At 42.6% G+C, this 24,097-nt stretch overlaps 1 protein-coding gene across 11 annotated transcripts in view; it reads right to left on the reverse strand.

Annotated features, from left to right (window-relative positions):
- Positions 1–698: 698 nt before the first annotated feature.
- The window catches only part of ANK1 (ankyrin 1), a 373,803-nt gene continuing 350,404 nt past the window's right edge, over positions 699–24,097 (reverse strand). For all 11 annotated transcript variants that reach the window (XM_040346192.1, XM_040346197.1, XM_040346201.1 and 8 more), the window contains one exon: positions 699–2,159. Coding sequence is in view for 1 of the 11 variants with exons in the window: in XM_040346197.1 (XP_040202131.1) it covers positions 2,133–2,159 (27 nt within the window). In the remaining 10 variants the exon portion in view is untranslated. The remainder of the gene's footprint in view (positions 2,160–24,097) is intronic.

Genomic DNA, 24,097 nt, shown 5'->3' on the forward strand with positions numbered 1-24,097 from the left:
CGGTGCAGCACCGCAGATGCGGCGTCGCACCGATTAGGACGGTGCCATTGCCGACAATTGCCGGCAAATTCCCGCCGATTTGAGATGAGATTTGACATCTCAAATTGCACCTCAAATCATACCAATGTGAACCAGGCCTAAAAGACGGAAGCTGATTGGTTTCCATGCACCGCTGCACCAGATTTTGCATTCTGCAGTTTTAATAACTAACCCCCAATATTTGTTATTTTTAGAGAAAAAAAATGAGACTTTACAATCGCTTTAATTTCAAGACACATTGATTGTTTGTATACTTTTAACTTCTATACAAAATAAAATGTTAATTTCTTTTTAATATAATGACATGTTATTTTGTTTGTGCCGATATAGTCCCAACAATAGAGGTGTTTGTTCTTGAATAATATTTTTTGAATAAGGTGCAAAACATATTTACCATTTGGCAACGTAAATAATTGCTCTTGGTTTGCTTTAAGCCTAACTCCACATTTAATGAGTCAGTATATTCTTGCCGCTGGGACTCACAGCATGGCTAAAACTAAGCCTATGCAAATACAGCCTAACAGAACATACAGTCCCCCACAATGTGTTATTTCAACTCACCATGTGTATCTTGCAAAGCATCAAAACTCTGATACTGCAGCACCCCCGTGTGGTGATTCTAAATATTGCAGCTGCTTGGCACAGATTAAACAAGACAGTTTCAGCTTATATTGCATAGTATTTATTCCCATATGAGCAGTTATTGTACAATCAGCTTCTTATGCATATCAGAAATTGCATCTAAAAAGAGCGCTGGAGAGGTTGTGAAAGGTGAGTGCTCTGTCTCTCTCCGGAGAAGGGCTGGAGGGTCTGGACTTGGGATAACTGTGTGGGGAGGGGGTAGGCTAAATCCTTTTAATAGATAGAATTCTCCCCTCCCCCCCTAAAGCTGGAACCACATTCCTGAGTCAGGGGGGCAATTTCATCCCCATACCCCCCCTACCCCTAATAATGAACATTCTGCGCTGTATAAAGACACCGGGAAGCATCTCTATGCACTTTCAGCCCCTGATAATGAACATGCTGCACTGTGCAGAGGTGCTGAGCATCTTGGTGGACTGTCGATGACCATGCTGCACTGTATAATGATAATGAGTATCTCTATACACTCCCAGCCCCTGATAATAAACATGCTGCTCTGCGTAATAATGATTCTAGTTTTATCTATACACTTTCATACCCCCTGTTATAAACGTACTGCACTGTACAATAATGCAGACTATCTTTATGCACTACCAGTAGCTTGAGAATAAGCATGCTGCACTGTATAATGGTGCCGAGTGCCTCTACTGATGCCTAGCCACCTTGGAAAAAAAAAAAACTAAAAAACATGCCGCATTGTATAGTGGTACTGAGTATCTACATACACTTTTTTGTAGCCCTCTTCAATTGAAGACGCATCCCTGCATAACGATACTGAGTATCTCTAACGTGTAGCCCTTTCGCTTTGAAGGAAATTGAGCGCAAATTAACTGCAACATGCAGAATCCATGCCTGGTCTGCCCGGTCGACATTGTGCTGTGCCCTGCGGCCTTCGAGACGGTCTGTCCTCGGGCTGAGGGTTACTCCTATTGCTGTGTGTCGATGGACAGCCAATAGAGTGAGAGGAACCGGCGAGGTGTTCCCTTAATGCCGCTGCAGAGTGTATAGACATACTCAGTACTGATATACATGTAGTATGTGAGACACAAAGCGCTTGGCAGCTGGGATAGGTGAAGAAGGAAAAAGGTTAAGTGTCATCCACTTTTTTTTTTCCAGTCTTATCCTGTAAATGGCAACCCCTCCTGGTGGGGGACTGAGAAGGGAATGGGTCCGGGGGAACCGGGGAAGGAGGCAGGTGGGCAATATTGTCCTCTTCCCCAATGTCATCACATGCATATTACTTTGTAACATGCAGGGTGCAATTCTTCATGCCGTGAGCATACAGGGGGCGAGCGTCTTCTTCGGACTTTGGAGGAGGGGGGGGGGGGGGCCCCCTCTTGCTTGTGATGCTTTTGGGGAGGGAGGTGTCTGCTTATAGATGAGTGAGAAAAAAATCCATTTTGTACTGGTTCCTAGTCCGTGGGCTGCAGTAGACATCACTTGGGTCGGCTTCAGTAGCTGGTACTGGAGGTGTAATTCTGAAGAGTGGGGAAAGAGTTGAAGAGGGTTTTGTTAGAATTTTGCAAGTTTAGCATCCTCTCACAGCATTGAGAATCAGGAAAGAGCAGAGGGTTCAAGTTTATTAGAGCAAATACTCCAAGAAGCTCATAAAGTGACAGCACAACTCAAGACACCTTATTTACCCAATGCAGAGGGTTGAAATGCAAGGACCTTATCACATCATTGGTTATGGAAATATAACCCTGTGCTCGTCCGGCAATTGGATTCTAATGGCTTTCCAAATTTTTTTTGCAAATGTGCAGTCACCTTATGCTTTAAAAGACATTGGGGTTGATTTACTAAAGACAAATAGACTGTTCACTTTACAAAGGAAGTTGCATTTTGCAAGCAAAGTTTCCCCAGTGAATGAGGTGAAGCTCTGGTGACTTCCATCATCCAATCAAGAATGCTGTTCTTTTTTTTTTGTTCCTTGCACATGATTGTGTATTCTTTGCAAAGTGAAAGTTTACCAACTTCCCTAAACTTTGGGGAGAATTCCCCTAAAAAGTGCAACTTTCCATCCAAAGTTAACTGCCTAATTGCCCTAACAAATCATCCCCATTGGGTTGGAGTAGGGCAATATTCGCTCATCCCCTACCAGTAGCTGCTGATAAGAATGATCTGATGGATTCTACTTAAGTCTATATATAGTTGAGCGGTCAACTCCAGAATTAAAAAATACTGTGTTACAGCACCAACATCCCCGTAAAAGTATAAAAATTACCAAGTAGGAGGGATGGGACTTTATAAGTGCAATTAGTACAAGGACATACCAAATTGAGTAAAATCGCAATCTTTTAAAGTTACAAGAGTACATAAAAACAATACAGTGGAACCTCGGATTCCGAGCATAATTCATTCCAGGAGAATGCTCGTAATCCAAAGTACTTGCATATCAAAGCGAGTTTCCCCATTGAAGTCAATGGAAACAAAAAAAAAATTGTTCCGCATTGACTTCAATGCCATGCAATACCGCATGCGGCCAGAGGTGGGGGGGGGGGCACCAGAGAGCCTCGGAAACAGCCAGAATGGCCTGAGGACAGCTCGGATGACCTAAAAAAAACCTTGGAAAGGCTCGGGAACGTAGTATTTCTGAGCCTTTCCGAACGGCTACATTGGGCACCGGCGCCCCCCCCCAGCTGGGATAGGTGAAGAAGGAAAAAGATTAAGTGTCGCCCACTTTTTTTTTCCCAGTCTTATCCTGTAAATGGCAACCCCTCCTGGTGGGGGACTGAGAAGGGAATGGGTCCGGGGGAACCGGGGAAGGAGGCAGGTGGGCAATATTGTCGGAGGAGGGATGGGACTTTATAAGTGCAATTAGTACAAGGACATACCAAATTGAGTAAAATCGCAATCTTTCAAAGTTACAAGAGTACATAAAAACAATACAGTGGAACCTCGGATTCCGAGCATAATTCATTCCAGGAGAATGCTCGTAATCCAAAGTACTTGCATATCAAAGCGAGTTTCCCCATTGAAGTCAATGGAAACAAAAAAAAAATTGTTCCGCATTGACTTCAATGCCATGCAATACCGCATGCGGCCAGAGGTGGGGGGGGGGGGCACCAGAGAGCCTCGGAAACAGCCAGAATGACCTGAGGACAGCTCGGATGACTTAAAAAAAACCTTGGAAAGGCTCGGGAACGTAGTATTTCTGAGCCTTTCCGAACGGCTACATTGGGCACCGGCGCCCCCCCCACCTCAGGCCAAACGCGGTATTGCACACCGCTTTGGCCTGAATCCTGCTTGTTTTGCGAGACAAAATTTGCAAATAGAGTTAGGATTTTTCAAAATACAGTGCTCATATTGCGAAACGCTCGTTAACCGCGTTACTCACAATCCAAAGTTCTACTGTAGTATGCAATACATGGACAGCTTTATGGTGATTCAAGACGTGTTATTGTAGCTCCTATAGCTGTTCCCACATCTTAAATCTACATGTTTTGCCGTATGGCTTCCTCAGGGACAAACATGGTTTTGTGGCTATTTAGGGAACTCTTGCCAATGAATAAGATGAATTCATGTATTAAATTTATTGTATACACTATGTATATGGTTGTATTTACTGATATAACATTTCATGTATTGTTTGTAATTCACTTTCTGTTCATTCATATAGTAGCCACAAAATTACCTTTGTCCCTAAGGAAGCCATACGGCGAAACATGTAGGATTAAGATGTGGAAACAACTATAGGAGCTACAATAACATGTGTTGAATGACTATAAATCTGTCCATGTATTGTATAATATTGTTTTTTGTACCCTTGTAACTATAGTAAATTGCAATTTTACTAAATTTGGTATGTGCTTGTACTAATTGCAGCTATAAAGTCCCATCCCCCCTACTTGGTATTTTTTATGGATACTTAAATTGACAACATCCAACAATCTAATTGTATAATCTACTTCAGATTTACCAAAAGCTATATACTGTAGAGTGACTTACCTGGCTGGATACAAAGTGAATGGATTGTTATTGATAAATCTAAAGTAGATCGTGTAGAGGTTGTACAATTAGATTGCAACCTGTATAGGCAGCTCTAGGAGTACATGTATAATCTGGCTAGGCCCAAATGCTCCAAACCAACCTTTAACAGCCTGGCAAGGAATCGGAATATGCCCACTCCACCTGCAACAGACTCAACATATGGAGTAATCCTTTATTTTCTAATATATCACATAACAGCTAATATCTGTTAATACAAATACCATACATGCAAATAGTCATATTCACACCAGTTATTAACAATTAGTTAAAAAATGTATTTACAGAGAAGAAAAGGAAATTCAGATTTTTTCGGGCATGGTGTGATTTACATAGCAGGCTTTGCACTGATAATTAGGCTGCTGTGCTGGGGCTCAAGGTGGCACTTTCTTATTATCATACTGGCATGAGCATAGATGCAAAAATGCCAACCCGGTCCTTTTAAGCTGCTGCTAATTAATCACGTCCTGTCTCTTGTGTTCTCTTATTTCAATTGTGTCCTTGGCTGTCCTGCTGCCAGTATAATTCCAAGTTTTGTTACCAATTAACCCCACTCTGCTCAAAATTCCCAGTGTATCTTTTATAATATACTACCGGCTGTCCCCTTCATGACACCCCAGCAGGGATGGCAACAGGCACATTTTTATTTGGGGGGTGCAGTGCTGGCAGTATAACTGGGGGGCTTATGAGGACTACCGCACGATTGTGGGTGTGGTCAAAAAAGTGGGTGTTGCTTCACCGTGTATAGCTTGTAGAGTACAGGCATACCTGCCAACATTTTGAGATGGGAATGAGGAACACCTACTAGCAAACATATGTAGGCATAGGGCACGCTTCCTACCACACCTCCTTATAGGAGAATTAACCAAAAAAAACGGTTAATTAAATCCACAAGTGCTTTTTTTTACCACTACTATTCCTTTATATTGTCTTTCAAAATTTACAAATGCAGCAATTTAGAAATTGGATGAAAGGTTTAGCACTGGGAACCCCTTTCTGAAAGATAAAAAGTGCATTTTCAATACAACTATATAGATCAGACCAAAATGAGGGACAAATGAGGGGTTATGAGGGACAGAGGGACAATGCTCCAAATCAGGGACAGTTGGGAGCTATGGGTACAGGGGGTATGGGAGTAAATGAAATTAGCTTATTCAATGAACAGTGCATTTTACATGTAGCAAAAAAACACTTTTCTCAATGAAAAAACCTGTATGTCTGTATAAAAGTTAGGTTAAATCAGCCCAGGAGTTGAGTATTGTGAAACAGATTCACAGAAGAGATACGACGGCGTATCTCCTGATACGCCGTCGTATCTCTGTGATCCGCCCGTCCTAACTATGCGACTGATTCATAGAATCAGTTACGCATAGATAGCCATAAGATCCGACAGGTGTAATTGACTTACACCGTCGGATCTTAGGATGCAATTCTAGGCCGGCCGCTAGGTGGCGATTCCATAGCGGTCGGCGTAGAATATGCAAATGACTAGTTACGGCGATCCACGAAGATCCGCGCGTTGGCCGCAATCCCGTACGTCGTCGCTAGTCGTTTTTACCCGTCGCAAAGTTAGACCTGCTTTAACATGGCTTATTTTTAGATCAGCTATGTTAAAGTATGGCCGTCGTTCCCGCGTCGAATTTCGATTTTTTTTTTATGCGTAAGACGTCCGGGAATACGAAACGCCGTAACGCACGTCGCATTTAGAAGAAAACGTCGGGGCGCCGTAATTTCGCGCAATGCACGTCGGGAAATTTCCTAACGGAGCATGCGCAGAACGTTCGGCGCGGGAACGCGCCTAATTTAAATGGTGCCCGCCCCATTTGAATTAGACTGGCTTGCGCCGAGCGCATTTATGTTACACCGCCGCAAGTTTACAGGTAAGAGCTTTGTGAATCAGGCACTTACGCTGTAAACCTGCGGCGGTGTAACGTAAATGGGATACGTTACGCCGCCGCGGAGTAACGTAAGTGTCTGTGAATCTGGCCCTCTGTATTTAATGGGGTTGGTTATTTTGGAGGGCCTGGGTGTAATGGATAAACAAGGGAAAATCACAGCGCAGCATTTCACAGCCATTCGAGTGTGCGTTCAGGACCGCGCACCTACACGGCTCTCAAACTAGGACCAGTGGCCGTGTCAATGACCCTTTCCCCTTTTGTATGGCTAGGTACAACCGTGTGAATGCAGATATACACACACGTACACATACATATACACACACATACACATACATATACACACTGAGATACGTACATACACACACTCAGATACGTACATACATACTGTACACACACTCAGATACATCAGGATAGAGTTACTTAATTTCATAACAGTGACAGTTATTTTCAGCTGAGCCCAAAGAAAACTGAAAAATACAGTCACCTGGCAGATGACGATCGTTATCCTTGTCTAAAGTTGTAATTGAGCCTATTGTAGGCAGGAACATGACAATTAGATAAAAACACAATAGACTGTTTAGTCAGACCATTACATTACATGGTATCTCTAAAGGAGATTTCCCATCAGATTGTATGTGAATGAGCAGTTTATATTACCAACAACTACAGAGTGCAAGAGCTAACCTGATTGGATAGAAGTTGAATGGGTTGTTTAGGAAAGTACATAATTTGTTAGTAAATATGAATGAGATTGCACAGTTTGTAATACATATAGGCCAGGGGTCTCAAACTCAAATTACCTGAGGGCCACAAGACAAGTTTTCATATGCCATGGGGGGCCGCATGCAAACTTTCAAACTTCAAAAACAACAGTACTGGTGTCAGCGAACACATTATTAACCCCCAGCACTGGTGTCAGCGAGCGCATTATTACCACCAGCACTGGTGTCAGCCAGCGCATTATTACCACCAGCACTGGTGTAAGTCAGGGTTTGACAAATTTGCTTGGAATCTAGGAGCCAGCTAAAAAAGTTAGGAGCCAGAAAACGCACCCCGTCCCGACGAGCTTGCTCGCAGAAGCGAACACATACGTGAGCAGCGCCCGCATATGTAAACGGTGTTCAAACCACACATGTGAGGTATCGCCGCGATTGGTAGAGTGAGAGCAATAATTCTAGCTCCTCTGTAACTTAAAACATGCAACCTGTAGATTTTTTTTAAACGTCGCCTATGAAGATTTTAAAGGGTAAAAAAGTTTGTCGGCATTCCACAAGCGGACACAATTTTGAAGCGTGACATGTTGGGTATGAATTTACTCGGCGTAACATTATCTTTCATAATATTAAAAAAAATGGGGATAACTTTACTGTTGTCTTATTTTTTAATAAAAAAAAGTGTAATTTTTTCCCAAAAAAGTGCGCTTGTAAGACCGCTGCGCAAATACGGCGTAGCAGAAAGTATTGCAACGATCGCTATTTTATTCTCTAGGGTGTCAGGATAAAAAATATATATAATGTTTGGGGGTTTTCTTTAGAGGGAAGAATATGGCAGTGAAAATAGTGTAAAATGACATTAGAATTGCTGTTTAACTTGTAATGCTTAACTTGTAATACCAACGGCCACCACCAGATGGCGCCAGCTCACATCTGGTGGTAATAACTTGTAATACCAACGGCTCACCACCAGATGGCTCCAGCTCAAAAAAAAAAAAAAAATATTTTTTTTTTTTTTGCTCCCCTCACTTCCACCCTGCCTGAGGGCCATTTGTAACTGGTCCGCGGGCCGGTACTTTGAGACCACTGATATAGGCACTTTAAAATGACCTGTAGTGTAGCAGTGATGAGAATATTTGGGGGCATGCACCGATGTGCCATAAAATTATGATCACTACCCAATTTTGAATAGGTTCCCCTTTTGTCAACAAAACAGCCCTGACCGGTCCATTCATGGACTCCACTGGATAAATAATCATACTGCCTCCGCCAGCTTGCCTTCTTCCCATAGTTCATCCTGGTGTCATCTTTTTCCCAGGTATGTGATGCACACCCACCCGGCCATCCACTCAATGTGAAGAAAACTTGATTTATCAGTCCTGATGCTCATGTGAACATTGTAGGTGCCTTTGGCTGCGGACACGGGTCGGCATGGGTACGCTGACCAGTCTGCGGCTACGTGACCCCATACACAACATACTGCAATGCACTTTCACATTCTAGCATCTTTCTATTAGAACCAGCATTAACCTCTTTAGCAATCTGAGCTACAGTAGCTCTTCTATTGGATCGGACTATGTGGGGCCAGCCTTCGCTCTCCACGTGCCTCAATCAGCCCTGGCTGCCAATTTCCCTGTCGCCGCTTAGCCAGGTTTCCTTCATTTGGTCGGTCCTGACCAATGCAGACCGGGAACATCCCACAAGAGTCGCAGTTTTGGAGTTGCTCTAACCCAGTCGTCTAGTCATTACAATTTGACCCTTGTCAAAGTCGCTCAAATTCTAATGCTTACCCATTTTCTTCTGCTTTCAACACATCAACTTCAGGGACATGTCTGAACCCAGTGCTAGGTCAATATGTGAAAGGGTGGACTGTGTTAAGAAGTGCCATGAGAATTGTGCTTGATGGGGGAATTTACAGCGCCAGAGGTCCCTCTGAGGTGTATTTGGCAAAGGCTGTAGGTACTTTGGGGCCTTGTGGGCAAAATGTCTTATGTAGGTCTAAAGAGGTATTTAATACATTATTAAATTCCCCAGAACTAGTACCGAGTACATGGATGACCGGCTAGGAAATGGAGACAGACACTTCAACGCCTCTGTGTTAAAGGGCGGAGGTATATCTACATTTGCAATAGGGCACAAAAGAGAATCCCAATTTCCCAGTAGAAAAATATATCTGCCATGAGGATCTATTTGGGTAGATAATTGTCTTAAAGGGCGTAGACCTTGAAATCAGTACACTGACACCCATAGAGTACTGTGTATGGGTGGAGTGGTATTGTACCGAGTAATTCAAGTTGTGCAAGAGTTTTACTGTATGATGAGTCAAGTGAATTTCCTGCAAACAGATAATAGTTGGAGATTGATGGGCAACAAATTTGAAAATAGCAGTTCTCTTATTATCACGTAGCCCTCTCACATTCCATGAGAGAAGAGAGGCCGTGTTATACTCGTCTAAGAACAAAGGGATATATAGCTGGAGCCCAGGAGAATAGAGACAATGAGGGGTGAAGCAAGATGAGCTGATGGTGTGAAATAATAATCAGTAGCCAAAGGGTACAGGTAAAGGCATGACGTGACCAACTGTTCTCAGCAGATAGCATACTCAAGCCAGAGTTCCGCGGTAACACGACGTTCAGTAGGGTTGCAAAAACGCTGTTAGGAAAGCGCGCAACCAAAATAATAACTTCAACAGCCTGGTATGAACTCATATTCACAAATTCCATGCAGGGTAACATAGGGGGGTATGACAAAGGGCCAGGGCCTGCAAGTCGTTCATGACAAACACAAGAGTTATCCAACGTCTAGTAAAACAAACGCGATAGATCCTGGTGCAAGTTCTTGTTTTTTAGCTCTCATACGACCTAGTGAATGGTGAGGTTATACCATCAGAGAAGGACAAGCATTCTTAGGCCTGTGCACATAGTGGTAAGCCGCCTTAAGTTGTCGCTCATGTCGATCAAGCCAATTATTTGCCATCGCCAGATTTTCAAAGGAATGCACCAGGGACATGTTCACTTGCTGCCTAATATATCCAGCCTACTTTCAGGTGTCATTGTAGCAAGATAGTCAATGTTATTGACTTTACCTGTCCGTAGTCATAATGTTATGGCTGATTGGTGTATACTGATATGTCATGGTACATGGCTGGGTACATATCTCTATACCAGGCATGTCTGAGTTCAGATGTTACATTGAGTTGTGATGGGATTTATGACAAGACTTTGAAATGTCCCCATCCAAAAATGTGCCCATCGCTCTGTACATCCACAATGTCCCCATTGCTCTGTACATCCGCAGGTATGACATCGTACATCTATATTTATCTCTGCCTGGAAAAGGGCTGCCTGTCCTGTCCGTGTCACATGGAAGCAATGTGCCAGTGGGAGGGGGGGGGGCTGCTCTGGTCTAGTGTTCTCATTGGGTGGTATAGGGAGAAGAGACCCAAGACAGATTATCAGAGGGTAAATCATCGGACAAAGTGACAGTGAGGAGGCTGCCCGCACACAGACCCAAATATAACACAGATATCCCTCCACAGTGTACAGGAGTAAAGACATGTTCAGAATAAAACCTGCACTGAGTGAATATGAAGGCTGTCATTGCTGACTTCAGAAAAGGCTGATTACTGGCTGTCATGCTAAAACAAATACGCTAATCAGGCGTTCAGACCTCATTCTTATCCCCATACACAATATTAGATTTTCTGCAAATTTCTGTCTTCAGATATACCAAAACCATATAATGTGAGGTCAGACCTTAAGGCCTCGTACACTACACACGACCGTTTTCCTCGATAGAATCCATCAAGAAACTTGGTGGCAGAGCTTTTTTGCCGAGGAAACCGGTCGTGTGTATGTTTTTCATCGAGGAAACTGTCGAGGAACTCGACGAGGAAAAAAGAGAACAAGTCCTCTTTTCCCTCGACAGGAGTCTCAATTTCCTCGTCGTGTTTCTCGTCAGCTTTGTTTTCGACGAGAAACACGTTTGTGTGTATGCTATGGAACCCGCGCATGCTCAGAATAAAGTATGAGACGGGAGGGCACCTTCGGTAAAAGTAGCTTTTGTAATGGAGATAACACATGTGTCACGCTGTAACAGTCTGAAAAGTGCAAATCGTCTCTTACCAAACTTTTACTTAACACGCAGTAACATGAGATTAGCAAAAGCAGCCCCAAGGGTTGTGCCAGTGGAATCGAACTTCCCCTGCCGTTGTATGTGTTCTACGTCACCGCATTTGAGAACGAGGAGATTTGGTCTTGACAGTGTGTACGCAAAGAAAGCTTGTCAAGTTTCTCCACAAGCCTAACAAGGAACTAGTCGAGGAAAACGATGTGTCTTTTCCGTCGAGTTCCTTGGTCGTGTGTACGAGGCCTAAGAGTTTCAATTTGTATGCAATCAGCCAGGCCCTTGCACTATAGGGTTTGGTAAAATATGAAGACAAAAATCTGCAGAAAATCTTATAGTGTGTATGGCCCGTAAACACGACCCGAAAATCGAACGACAGATCGTTCGACCTTTTTCGCTTAAAAGTTGCAAGTAGAAATTGAATAGGTTACTAAAGTCACGAAAATTCTAGTACGAGATGATATCATGTGTTGTAGTGTATCTGTATTGTATTTTTGGACGACAACTATACTGACTTAACGAAAATCGTACGATCTGGTATCGTACGAGGAAAATGTTTGTGCTTGTCCGATCGAATAATATCGGATGAATTGTCATGATTGACTCTCGAAAGCTCTGTACTAACAATCCAAATATCGTACGATCCTTCCTCAGGTGGCAGTTTTCGTACATTATTTGGAAAGTGTGTACGGGACATTAGACTTGCATGTTCCAGATCAGTGACAGCCAGGCAGCTAGTATTATTTCCAGGAGGTCAGCAGTGGCAGCCCCTTTACCACACAGAACCTCATCCATATGAATACACAACGCATGCATGTATTCAGAAGTAATGGACACTGGAACAGTCATCCATGGCAGAAATTACAGCAAGAGCTTGGTTTTCCCAGGGAATAAAAGAAAAGACAAGCAAAGTTCTTATTCTTACTTGTACCTAGAAAAAATGATAAGAACCCCAGTCAGTTTTGTTTTGTTATCTGTGACCCATTGGCAATATTTCCTTCACTTCCTGTCCTAGAGACACAATTCTTGTTTGACAGTTGTAATTAGAACAGGTGTCACCATTGGAAGACTTCCCTTTGCCTCCTGTGCAGGTGACAACTTTAACATTTTAGAGTTTCCATCACTCTCGAGCAATGGGCATGAGCACGAAAAGATAGGGTGAATCTCCCGAGTTAGCACACAGACAGCAAAAAATCCCAATAAGCGTATATTGATTTTTTTTACATTATAGCGTCTACAAATTATGGAATATATACTGGAATTTTCATTTATTTATTTTTTATACAAGTAATGGTGGTGATCGGTGACTTATAGGGGGATTGTGATATTGTGGAGGACAATTAGGCACTAAGGGGTTTATTTACCAAAGCTCTCAATTCTGCGACGAAACCAGTCAGCTTCTAACGTCCGCGTGTTCATTTAACCACTTCCCGCCCGGTCAATAGACAATTGACGTCCAGGAAGTGGTTGTGTAATCCTGACTGGACATCTATTGATGTCCAGCAGGATAACATGCCAGGGCGCCCCCGTGGGTGTCAGTCTGACATCCTGCATCTCCGTTCTCGGTAAAGAGCCTCCGGCGGAGGCTCTTTACCACGTGATCAGCCGTGTCCAATCACGATGTAAACAGGAAGAGCCGTTGATCGGCTCTTCCTCACTCGAGTCTAATAGACGCGAGTAGAGGAGAGCCGATCGGCGGCTCTCCTGACAGGGGGGTTTGTGCTGAATGGTTATCAGCGCAGCCCCCTCTCGGATACCCACACTAGACCACAGGGAAGCTGCCAGGACCACCAGGGAAGGGGGCAACATGTGGATGGCCAGGTACATCCCCCATGGCCATCCACATGTAAAAAAATAGGCACAATAGATGCCAATCAGTGCCCACAAATGGGCACTGACTAGCAACATGGGCATTGATTGGCAAAATAGTAAATAAACAAGTGCCACCCCTCAGTGTCCATCAGTGCCACCCCTCAGTGTCCATCAGTGCCACCTCTCAGTGCCCATCCATGCCCAGTGCCCACCTATCAGTGCCCATCGGTGCCACCCATATGTACCCATCAGTGCCACCCATAAGTGCCCATCGGTGCCGCATACCAGCGCCGCCTATCAGTGTCCATCAGTGCCGCCTATCGGGAAACAGACTTGTTTCAAGCTGACAGGTCCATTGCTAAATACTCATGTCTTCAAGTCATCTCCACTTTTTTGCTCAATAACTTAAAGGGTCAGCCCATCCAGAAATGATATTCCGGTTTTCCAGAAGTTCCTGGAAGGTAAAACAGTTACTGATATCTCCTGGGGACCCGCATCACGTACAGGAAGTAAACTGGAAGAACATGCTGTTTTGCCGGCTGGATGATTTATAGTCAAGCACAATCCTTTTTTATGTTTGTAAGTGTGTTTTTTTTATTAAATAAATGGTGTTTTATGATCTCTACACTATGAGGAGCCCATATATGCGTACTTTGGCATTATTCTGAGGGTGTGGGTACAGTTATCACTTATCTGAAGAACAACTCAGAAGGACAATGCTGGCTTTTGTGGAAAGAGATGCTATTGAGATGCTGCAGCCATGGGCTGAGCGCGTTTAGACCACTCTGAAAAAAGGGGTCATTTTCTGTTTCAATAGTTTTTATTTGGTTTTGACAAATAGTGAACACGCAAACGTTACGCCCACGCAGGGGCTATCATTGAATTGGTAACAAGAGTTAGCTCACACGGAAGGGAAAAAATGAGGTGATACATTAAACAGAAGAAACAAGAGCTAACATGACAGCAATGAATAGGAGTGTTCGTGGGCCCATGAGGACCAAGGGGTCCTGGAGAGGCTCCCCACAAAAAGGGGCATGTTCATCTGGTAAGCCCACAACTTATCTATTATTCCTGGTGAAGGGTGACACTGGTGATTTGCCTATTTGGAGATTAAGGCCTCGTACACACGATAGGTTAAACAGAGGACAGCGCTCTGATGGACCGTTTTCACCAGTCAAAACTGATCGTGTGTGGGCCCCATAGGTTATTTAACCATCGGTTAAAAAAAAGCCAACTTGCTTTAAATTTAACAGATGGATTCCTAACCGATGGGAAAAAAACGATTGTTAGTAGGCACAACCATCGGTTAAAAATCCACGCATGCTCAGAATCAAGTCGACGCATGCTTGGAAGCATTGAACTTCGTTTTTTTCATCACGTCCTTGTTTTTTTTTTACGTCACCGCGTTCTGACACAATCGTTTTTTTAACTGATAGTGTGTAGGCGCGACGGACCATCAGACAGCTTCATCGGTTAACCGATGAAAACGGTCCATCGGTCCGTTCTCATCGGATGGACCGATCGTGTGTGCGCGGCATAACAGTCTTATTCACGGAATATTGGTAAAGGGGACTTGTGTCATGTTCATCTTTTTATACTTATCAAGCACTGTTTTTTGGAATTGCATTTGATGTCACTTTATTTGTCATTATGTGATATTGGTTATGTATTAGCGCAACACTTATTATTTATAGCACTTTATTAGAGAATATATCCTCTTTTGTGTTTGCAACTCACTATTTTTTTTTTTTTTTTATGCACAATTTTGCCCAGTTCCCAATATGTATTATTAACATAAAAAGATGGACTGGAACATCCAAAACTCACAGGAATACCACCAAAACCTACGATCCCCTTTCATTCTAATTCAGCATAGTACTGTAGGTCTTAAAGGGGTTGTGAAGGTAAAAAAAAATTCCCTAAATAGCTTCCTTTACCTTAGTGCAGTCCTCCTTCACTTACCTCATCCTTCCATTTTTCTTTTAAAATGTCCTTACTTCTTCTGACAAATCCTCACTTCCTGTTCTCCTGTCTGTAACTCCACACAGTAATGCGAGGCTTTCTCCCTGGTGTGGAGAAAGCCTCTTGAGGGGGCGAGCAGGCAAGTTAGTACACTCCCTACTTTGCAGATAGAGAAACGAGCTGTGTGTTAGTTTCCTGACACTCCTGCTCGCCCCCTCAAGAGGCTTTCTCCACACCAGGAAGAAAGCCTCGCATTACGGTGTTGAGTTACAGACAGAACAAGAAGTGAGGATTTCTCAGAAGAAATAAGGACATTTAAAAGCAAAATGGAAGGATGAGGTAAGTGAAGGAGGACTGCACTAAGGTAAAAGAAGCTATTTAGGGAAAAAAAATCCTTTACAACCCCTTTAAAGCTATTGCTTTGATGTGTGTATTGAGTCATTGCACTCCATACACTCTCCGTTCCAGATATCTGGGGCACTTTTCATTTTGAAATCAGTGTGTATGCCCATGCGATGTTATTAGATATGTAACAATTATCCAAGTAGTTAATATCCTCTTTGGATTGCAATAACAGCAGCCTTCCGAAATTAGGTACCGTGTATATCTTGCAGTCAATCATTTATATCACACATATTCCTGACACACATCTTCAGATCAAATACACACATACTGTACTTTATTATAACTGATGAGGGAATGTTTAGTAGCGGGAGTGCATGTTATATCTGTGCTGGAGGGAACATGAAATCCATAGCTCCCAACTGTCCCTGATTTCGAGGGACTGTCCCTGATTTGGAGCAATGTCCCTCTGTCCCTCATTCCTCCTCATTTGTCCCTCATTTTGGTCTGATCTATACAGATGTATATAAAATGCACTTTTTATCTATCAAAAAGTGTTTCCCAGTGCTAAACCTTTCATCTGATTTCTAAATTGCTGCATTTGTAAATTCAAAAAGCCAATATAAAGAAATAGTAGTGGTAAAAAAAGCACTTGTGGGGTTAATCAATCTTATTTTTTGTACAATTCTCCTTTAAGGGGGCATGGCAAGGGGTGTGTCCTATTCCTGCATACTTTTGCCGATAGGTGTCCCTCATTCCCATTTCAAAACGTTGGGAGGTATGTGAAATCTCACAAAGTAAACCAGCGGAGGGAGTAAAGTGCTATGAGCATCAATCAGAGCAAACCAACAGAATCCATCTAATGCTGGTTGGCTGCTGTGAGTTACTGCAGTTTGCATTAATCACTTTGATTCTTACATGTGTTACTGAATAAACTCCTATTTTACCATATGGGTGATGGAACTGGATTAAACAGATGGAGGGTGTTGCTGCTAACTAATGTGAGTTCATAATAGAGAAAGAAATAGTGTGTTTTTAGATTGATGATATCAACAAGGTAAGTGGATAGGACACCGATACCTCTATGCCTAAGACCTGTACTGACTGAAGCCAAACTGGAAAGCAACAGAAGTACAGTAACAAAAACATAATTGAAATTTAAGATTAGGATGTCAAAAAAAAAATGAAGATTTAAAAAAATCCTAGGTTAGGAAATATGCATTGGTCATGCTAACATCTGAAAAACAATGAACCAAATAATGAGATAGACACTGATAAAACATTTGCCTATGAACAAGAGGGTCAGTTGTTTTAAGAGGTGAACAGAATGGATGAGGGGACCATGGTGAAGGACATTAGGTGCAGTCATATAGGACATGAAAAAAACACTAGGATGAACATAAAGGTCATGTGATGGGACAATAGGAAATTGAGGGAAGGTAACAGGGTAAAAAGATGTAGAATTAATGTCTTTTAGACAGAGATGGAGAGACCATAACAGAATGAAAGGATGACCAAGTCAGGGGTGACTTTCACATGCACATAAAGAGATAGGAATTGAGGAATGTCATCACACTGTAGTAGGACAGAGGTGGTAAAGGAATCAGAGAGAATACTAAGAAGGGAAAAGGTAGTTGTGACGGGAGCGCCTGTGGAACCCAGAATCCCTTGGAAAGGTTGGGAAACCATTGTTTCAGCTCCCCATGCACCTCTTATGTCGAAGTCACCCTGTGCCAGGATGGCACAGCGTGACTGAGAAAATATATCTTGGATTACTTAAAATGGGACAGTAATATTTATCCACAATATCTCCCAGGATATATGTAAAGCCTGTTCTTGGTTTGTTTGATTCTGAACGCAACATGTTAGTTGAGAGAGCTGATCACATTGGCCTCTGTACAATGTAGGAGACAGGCCGACTCCAATTGGAGCTCCTGCTTTCGTGAGAAGGTGTCCTGTGTTTATACTTATGATAATGTATAATCTACTGTGTGAAGCTCGGTGACAAGTCTGACCTGTAGTAAAATCCTGATTATTCATAACAATGCTCAGGAGGGCACGGAGTCACATCGGCTGCTTTAAGGGATTAGTTAGTTAGCTCATGTTAATTTCGGTTTCTGGTTACAGGTGTATTGTTAGAGTAATATGAGCAGAAGGGGGAAACCCCCTCCTCCTCCACTGAATATAAGACTTGTATTTTGGTTCTAATAAACAGTCCATGTTCAGCAATCAAACGAGTATTGTCTTGTTTGGTGCTTGTCAGCGGTTGGAATATCTGATATCTATATTCAGACTGGGAGGAAGCAGTATATGACGAAAGCACTCAAGCGGAGTGTGGGACCTTTCTTTACAGTAGTCATATGGGAAGGGGGTCAAAGTTATGCCAAGTTACCACAGTTAGATATAAGAGAAAAAGACACCATTCCTAGGCAAAGGTTTAGATGTTGTCACGAAGAATTATAGGAGGTGAAAGAATAAGAAAGCCATGCCATGAACAGAGGCAGGTGGTACTGATGTAGTCATATAGACAATAGTAGATAACAAGGTAAGAAAAGGGTCAGAACCCAGTAGGTACCAGATGGTATGAATTGTGAAAGTGGCAAATCCAGAAGAATATGTTGAACATACAAGGTGGGAATCAAGAGTAAATAACAAAGGTTATGGCTGGAAGTCCAGAAAGCCTTGATAATTAGAGGTATGAAGGAAGAGCTGACCTTGGTGGCCATACCAACCATTTTTCCTTTTCACAAACTGCTGTGATTGGTTGCTATGGACAAAATGGTCAGCTCTTTAAATGAACCTAGCTAAAGAAAAATAAGATGATCTTTCCAGAAAAATTGACATTAGAATAAAGGAGGAAAGAGCTGGAGAAAGTTGGCAGGCATGGAGGTACGGAGAATGAAGGAAAGAGCCATGAGACAACCATGCTAGGGAGGAGTGTCGGGGTGGAGAAAATAGAATAGATAGTTTGAATTACTGTAACATAATAAAGTAAAGCATGCTAAAAGGACAATGGGGGGATAGTTTGCAATAGGTTAAGAAAATATTAATATGTCCACACTTTCAGGATAGTTTTTTTTGTTTATTATCATGAGGCCTAGCACCAAATACAACTCATAATAATGTAACATTTTAATTCCACTTTCTATCTTTCGATTTGTGTCATCCATTGTTTTGATATCACTATGAGGGCTGGTGAATATGATCAATATGGTTTTAATATTAAAGCGGAGGTTCACCCTAAAAAAATGATCTACCATCCCATCCAGCATACTTGCGTCAGCTACAGTATGCTTTTTTTTTCTGCTGTACTTACCGTTTAATCGTTGATTTTCTTTTCTTCTTCCCGCGGGTGAATAGGCGTTCCTATGAAGGGGCGTAGATGATTGACGTGCGGCTACAGCGCGTCACGCTTTCCAAAAATAGCCGGACTAGGACTCGGCTCTTCACGGCGCTATACCGCGCCTGCGCACAGACTAGGAGCTGACTGCGCAGGCGCCGTATATAGCCGAGTCCTAGGTCGGCTATTTTCGGAAAGCGTGACGCGCTGTAGCCGCACGTCAATCATCTACGCCCCTTCATAGGAACGCCTATTCCCCGCGGAAAGAAGAAAAGAAAATCAACGATTAAACGGTAAGTACAGCGAGAAAAAAAAGCATACTGTAGCTGACGCAAGTATGCTGGATGGGATGGTAGATAGTTTTTTTAGGGTGAACCTCCGCTTTAAGTTAAATTAAATAAATGATAGAAGAATATACTGTTGATGGCTATAATAAATTCAAGTTGAAAGAGATATCTATAGTATATAGGTGAAGTATAAATAAGAGATCAATGATGGTGAGATTATTGGCACAATGAGTAAGAATTATAATTTGTCACAGCCGTCCCATGTCTCTTAGGGTAGCAGAGACAAAGAGGCACAGCTGTAATATTTCACATTTTTCTTCTATCAGCAATGAAAAATAAATGCCAAATCCACTCATATAAACTTATTTTTTAATCATTCCAGCCAAAAAAAAAAGGGTTAGCAAAAAAGTCAATACTCACACTTTCAAAGGAGCTTTGACCTTTTAAATGGGGAAGCTACACGTTGTGGAGATATACTTTACATGGTAGAAAGAACAATTATTGGTTTATGTTGTTAAGTCAAGTTTAAGTGAGAAATCACAAACCTACATTTGCTCGTTTTAAAGGGCACATGTAGTTCAGTAATAAACAATGCTGTGAAAGAGGAGCAGAGGGGAAGCAGACAGATCGAGCCCAGATTATCTCCATACTGTTTTCCTGCAATGCTAGCAAAGTAGCCAGTTGCTAAGTTAAAACTGAACTCCAGGATAAGCAAATATTTTTTGACTAAAAGAGGCATGTGTATTCTTACATGAATGTTTGTGTCCTTTGTGCATAGTCAGGCATGCACGCAGTAATTGGGTATAAAACCTTTTTTTTTTTAGGGTAATTCTTCCCCTGATAAAGATCAGCCACTGTTGCATTCTCTGGTTGTGCAAGGTGTCTGGTCTTGTATCTGCCCCCTCATGTTATTTTCTAGGTGAACAAAGGCAATTGGTGCAAACATGTGGATTTATATCTGTTGCCACTATGGAGAAATACATTTAAATGAGTATTTGAGCCCAGAGTTTAGCTTTAAAGTGTATAAACCTGAGATAAAAAAATTGCACCCTTTGCTGCTATGAAGTGGCTTCCGTAGTTCTCGTTTCAGGCCTCTTTTCCTTTATTTTTACCTGCTGATACTGCCAGAAACACACTTCCTGTCCTAGGGTGACAACGCTCACTTACCATACTATATAGTTGGAGGAGCAATGTTTTCTCCCTAGGTCATGTAGTATGTTATAAACCACAATTAAAAAAGTAGAGCTGCGCTAAACATCAACCTAAATAAGAATGAACCAACAATAGAAACGTAATATAGTCCGTAGTAAACATCAACACCACTCGTGTAGACAGACGTGAAAAGGTGTCCTCCTCGTGATGTTGGTGACTCCCAACATGACAAGAATTGTATCTCCACCACAATAATTACATGCTTACCAGACAGCAAGCATTTTAATGCTTGTGGCAAAATATCCAGCCAGGGCCTTTGATCTCAGAAGGGAAGTCAATGGCAGCTCGTATCATAGGAAAATTCCAACATGTAGTAGAGCAGATGATCTAAGCCCTTTCCCAGAATCCAAAGGAGCCAAATTTGTTTTCAATTGATGTACTCAAAAGGATGACCCAAAAAGAAGTGATATTTTTTATAATAAAACGTTAGTTGGTTGTACACTTTGGTGAGCTTTCTCTTTTTGGGTCATCCTTCTGAGTGCATTAATTGAAAACAAATTCGGCTCCTTTGGATCTCGGGAAAGGGTTTAGATCATCTGCTCTGCTCTACTACATGTTGGAATTTTCCTATGATACGAGCTGCCATTTGACTTCCCTTTTGAGGACAAAGGCCCTGGCTGGGTATTAGACGTAAGCGTTAAAACGCTTGCTGCCTGGTAAGCGTGTCATTTATGTGGTGGAGGTACACTTCTTGTCGTGTTGTCAGTCACCAACATCACGAGGAGGACTTTTAAAGTGATCTACACTTATGGAGCGAATATAGACCAGGATCCCCCCCCCCCCCGGCGCCCGCCGCCGTGTTACAATAGGGGCAGAAGAGAGGCAGGAGCTCGGGCTGCTCTGTCTTCTATCTGAGTGACAGGTAAATGTGATGACGTCCTTGCCAGGGAATGCCAGTCTGTGTGAGGTGGTAAGGCTGTATTTCATGGGACTGTTAAGGCTGTATTTTAGGGACTGGTAAGGCTGCATTTTACGGGACTGGAAAGGCTGTATTTTATGGGACTGGTAAAGCTGCATTTTATGGGACTGGTAAGGGTGCATTTTATGGGACTGGCAAGGCTGCATTTTATGGGACTGGTAAGGTTATATTTCATGGGACTGGTAAGGTTGCATTTTATGGGACTGGTAAGGTTATAGTTCATGGGACTGGTAAGGTTGAATTTCATGGGACTGGTAAGGCTGCATTTCATTGGCACAGATCAGGCTGCTTTTTCATGGGCACTGGTCAGGCTGCATTTCATGGGCGATGTATATTTTACAATTTTGTCTCACCAGAGATATTTGATGGTTATTGTTGCAGCTGTTCTTTCGTTTTTCGTTTAGATTTTTTAGCGTGTTATTACCCCCTTTACACTTTGCATTTCATGGGCACTGGTAAATATTTTAGTACACTATTTGGCTCAGAATATATATTTTTCTTGTTTTCTTACTCTCAAATCTAGTAGTAGTTTGTCTCCCATGGTTGAGACACAGGTTCCTTTATTCTATTACTAGGTTAGGACCCACTAATTCGGGGTACTTTGACCAAACCCCCGTATTTTTTAATATGTTTAGGTGTTTTTAAGTAGCCTTGCAGGATAAATGTCATTTTTGTATGTGTCAGGTGCGTCTTATGGAGCGAAAAATACAGTATGTAGTATGTTATGACTACAGAATACCATTCCCTCTCCTTATTTCACAAAATAGGGTGCAGTGTTCATTAGTTCACAGGAAGAACTGGGATTAATGCTAACCGATTACAGTGCAGCACAGGAAGTTGTTAACCCACAAGGTTTCTGGCAGGATCAGCAGGTATTTTTTTCGCTTATATAACAAAATGCTATTCATTGTACCTTTAGCCTGTTTATTAAGAGAACTAAATAACAGAAGCTTATTGTTAGGGTTTACTTACATTTTAGGTGTGACCAGGGGGGTCCTCACAATGCTATACTGGCAGTGCAGCACAGGCACAGGGCTTCGTTAACAATTGGCAACATTGTTCTGTTTTTGAAATCATTTAAAATGTTTGACATTAACGTGACATCATGTTACCAAATTACCAGTGATGCCACATTACCAGAGCCAGAGGGACACCAGGCTATTTCCCTGTATAAATTATAAGGCTGGCACTTAGGAGATACAGTATGTAAAGAGTAAAGAATCCCGGTACTCGTGGTAACCCCTCACACCCACTGCTTGTACATACAATTCTAAGAGTGTCCCATCTTTCAGCCTTTAGTAGCACTACATACTAAAACCCATGCCTGGCTACTGGCTTTTATCAGTTAGCAACTGAGTGGTTACAGAGTATGCAGCACAATGCAAATTATAGCGTTATCCAGGAGACTAAAAGGCCAAACACTCATAAGGATTTCATGTACAGGAAAGGGATTTGGTTCTTCCAGGAACACAGGAGCTTTTTACTCCTGCTTACTTCCACTCTTCCTCAACAGTCATAATACTGAAGGCAGTGTCTGCCTTCTCTACCCCTCCTTTCACAGCATATCATGCTCTAGTCTCCACAACAACAAGTTAACTCTAACCAGAAGTCAAAATGGCTTGCTAAATCCCTCAGAGGGCCCAGTACACTTAGCACTTATGCCCATTAAAATTGGTGATGTGGTTTGTAAATAAAATGTCATCTTTATTACTGTGAGTGCTGGCTGTAGCTTCACCCCAGGCATAAGCCCAAATTATGGACCATCCTATGGGGGAGGTACAGACAGCACTGAAACCACAGCCCCCTCTCTATTCCTTGCCATGGTGCTCTTGCCTTCCCAGTTCCATGTATACAGATAAACAACTGAGCCTGCAAACTGCCACATCCCCTCTCTATTCTGCAGCTGTGCCTCCCCTGCTCCCTCTGCTACAGTTAAAAGACAGAGCCTGCAACCCGCAGCCGCTAGCTAGTTCTAAAGGAGATGACTACAGTTGTCGCTGGTGATTTGTGTTGTTTGAATGACAGCAGCTGGGGAGCAGTTCTGTCATTCACAAAAACCCTAGCCGACAACAGCACACACACTGGCAGCTATTACATTTATACAAGAGAGATTAGTGTATTAGCTTCCAACATGTGAGGAGGCTTTTGGAGATTGCAGGCTTAAGCCTAGTACACACGGGCCAATTGCCGGGTAACATCAGCCGGTTCAATAAAAAACGTCCGACCTTTCGGCCCGAGTGTGTGACAGCCGGTCTGACAGAAGTTGGCTGAACAGCTTTGAAGCCTAGTACACACTACTAGTTAAAAAAAAACCCTGATAGTTCAAATCGGAGCCGCTGTACTAACATTCCGATGTTGATACAACAATCTCCCCTACTTAACTATTGTGTTCTGATTGGGGGACGCATTGGCTGAGAACGCTGATTTGGGCGCTGGTCGGCTGCTGGTTTTCCAGCATGCTCATCCTACAGCTCGTCTGGCCTTCCATACACACGGCATGAATGTCGGCTGGTTATTATTGAACTGGCCGATGTTGTCTGACATTCGGCCCGTGTGTACTAGGCTTTAGTCTGTTATCTGTACAAATGGAGCCGAGGAGGCATGGGCAATACAGCAAGTATGGCTGCAAATGTTCTGTCTGCAGTATTCAAGAGGTGGGGGCTGTGTAAGCTCTGTGCCTGTAATGTCCTCACACTTCTGTGCACAGTCAGTCACAGCTCGTCTCTTTTGTCCAGCACTGTCGGAGAGCGGTGGGTGGTTGAAGGAGCTAGCTACCCAATAATACTGTTTAGAAATTGCAGCACCAACTTTAACAAGGA

This window comes from Rana temporaria, chromosome 3, assembly GCF_905171775.1.
Source record: "Rana temporaria chromosome 3, aRanTem1.1, whole genome shotgun sequence".
Classification (NCBI taxonomy): Eukaryota; Metazoa; Chordata; class Amphibia; order Anura; family Ranidae; genus Rana; species Rana temporaria.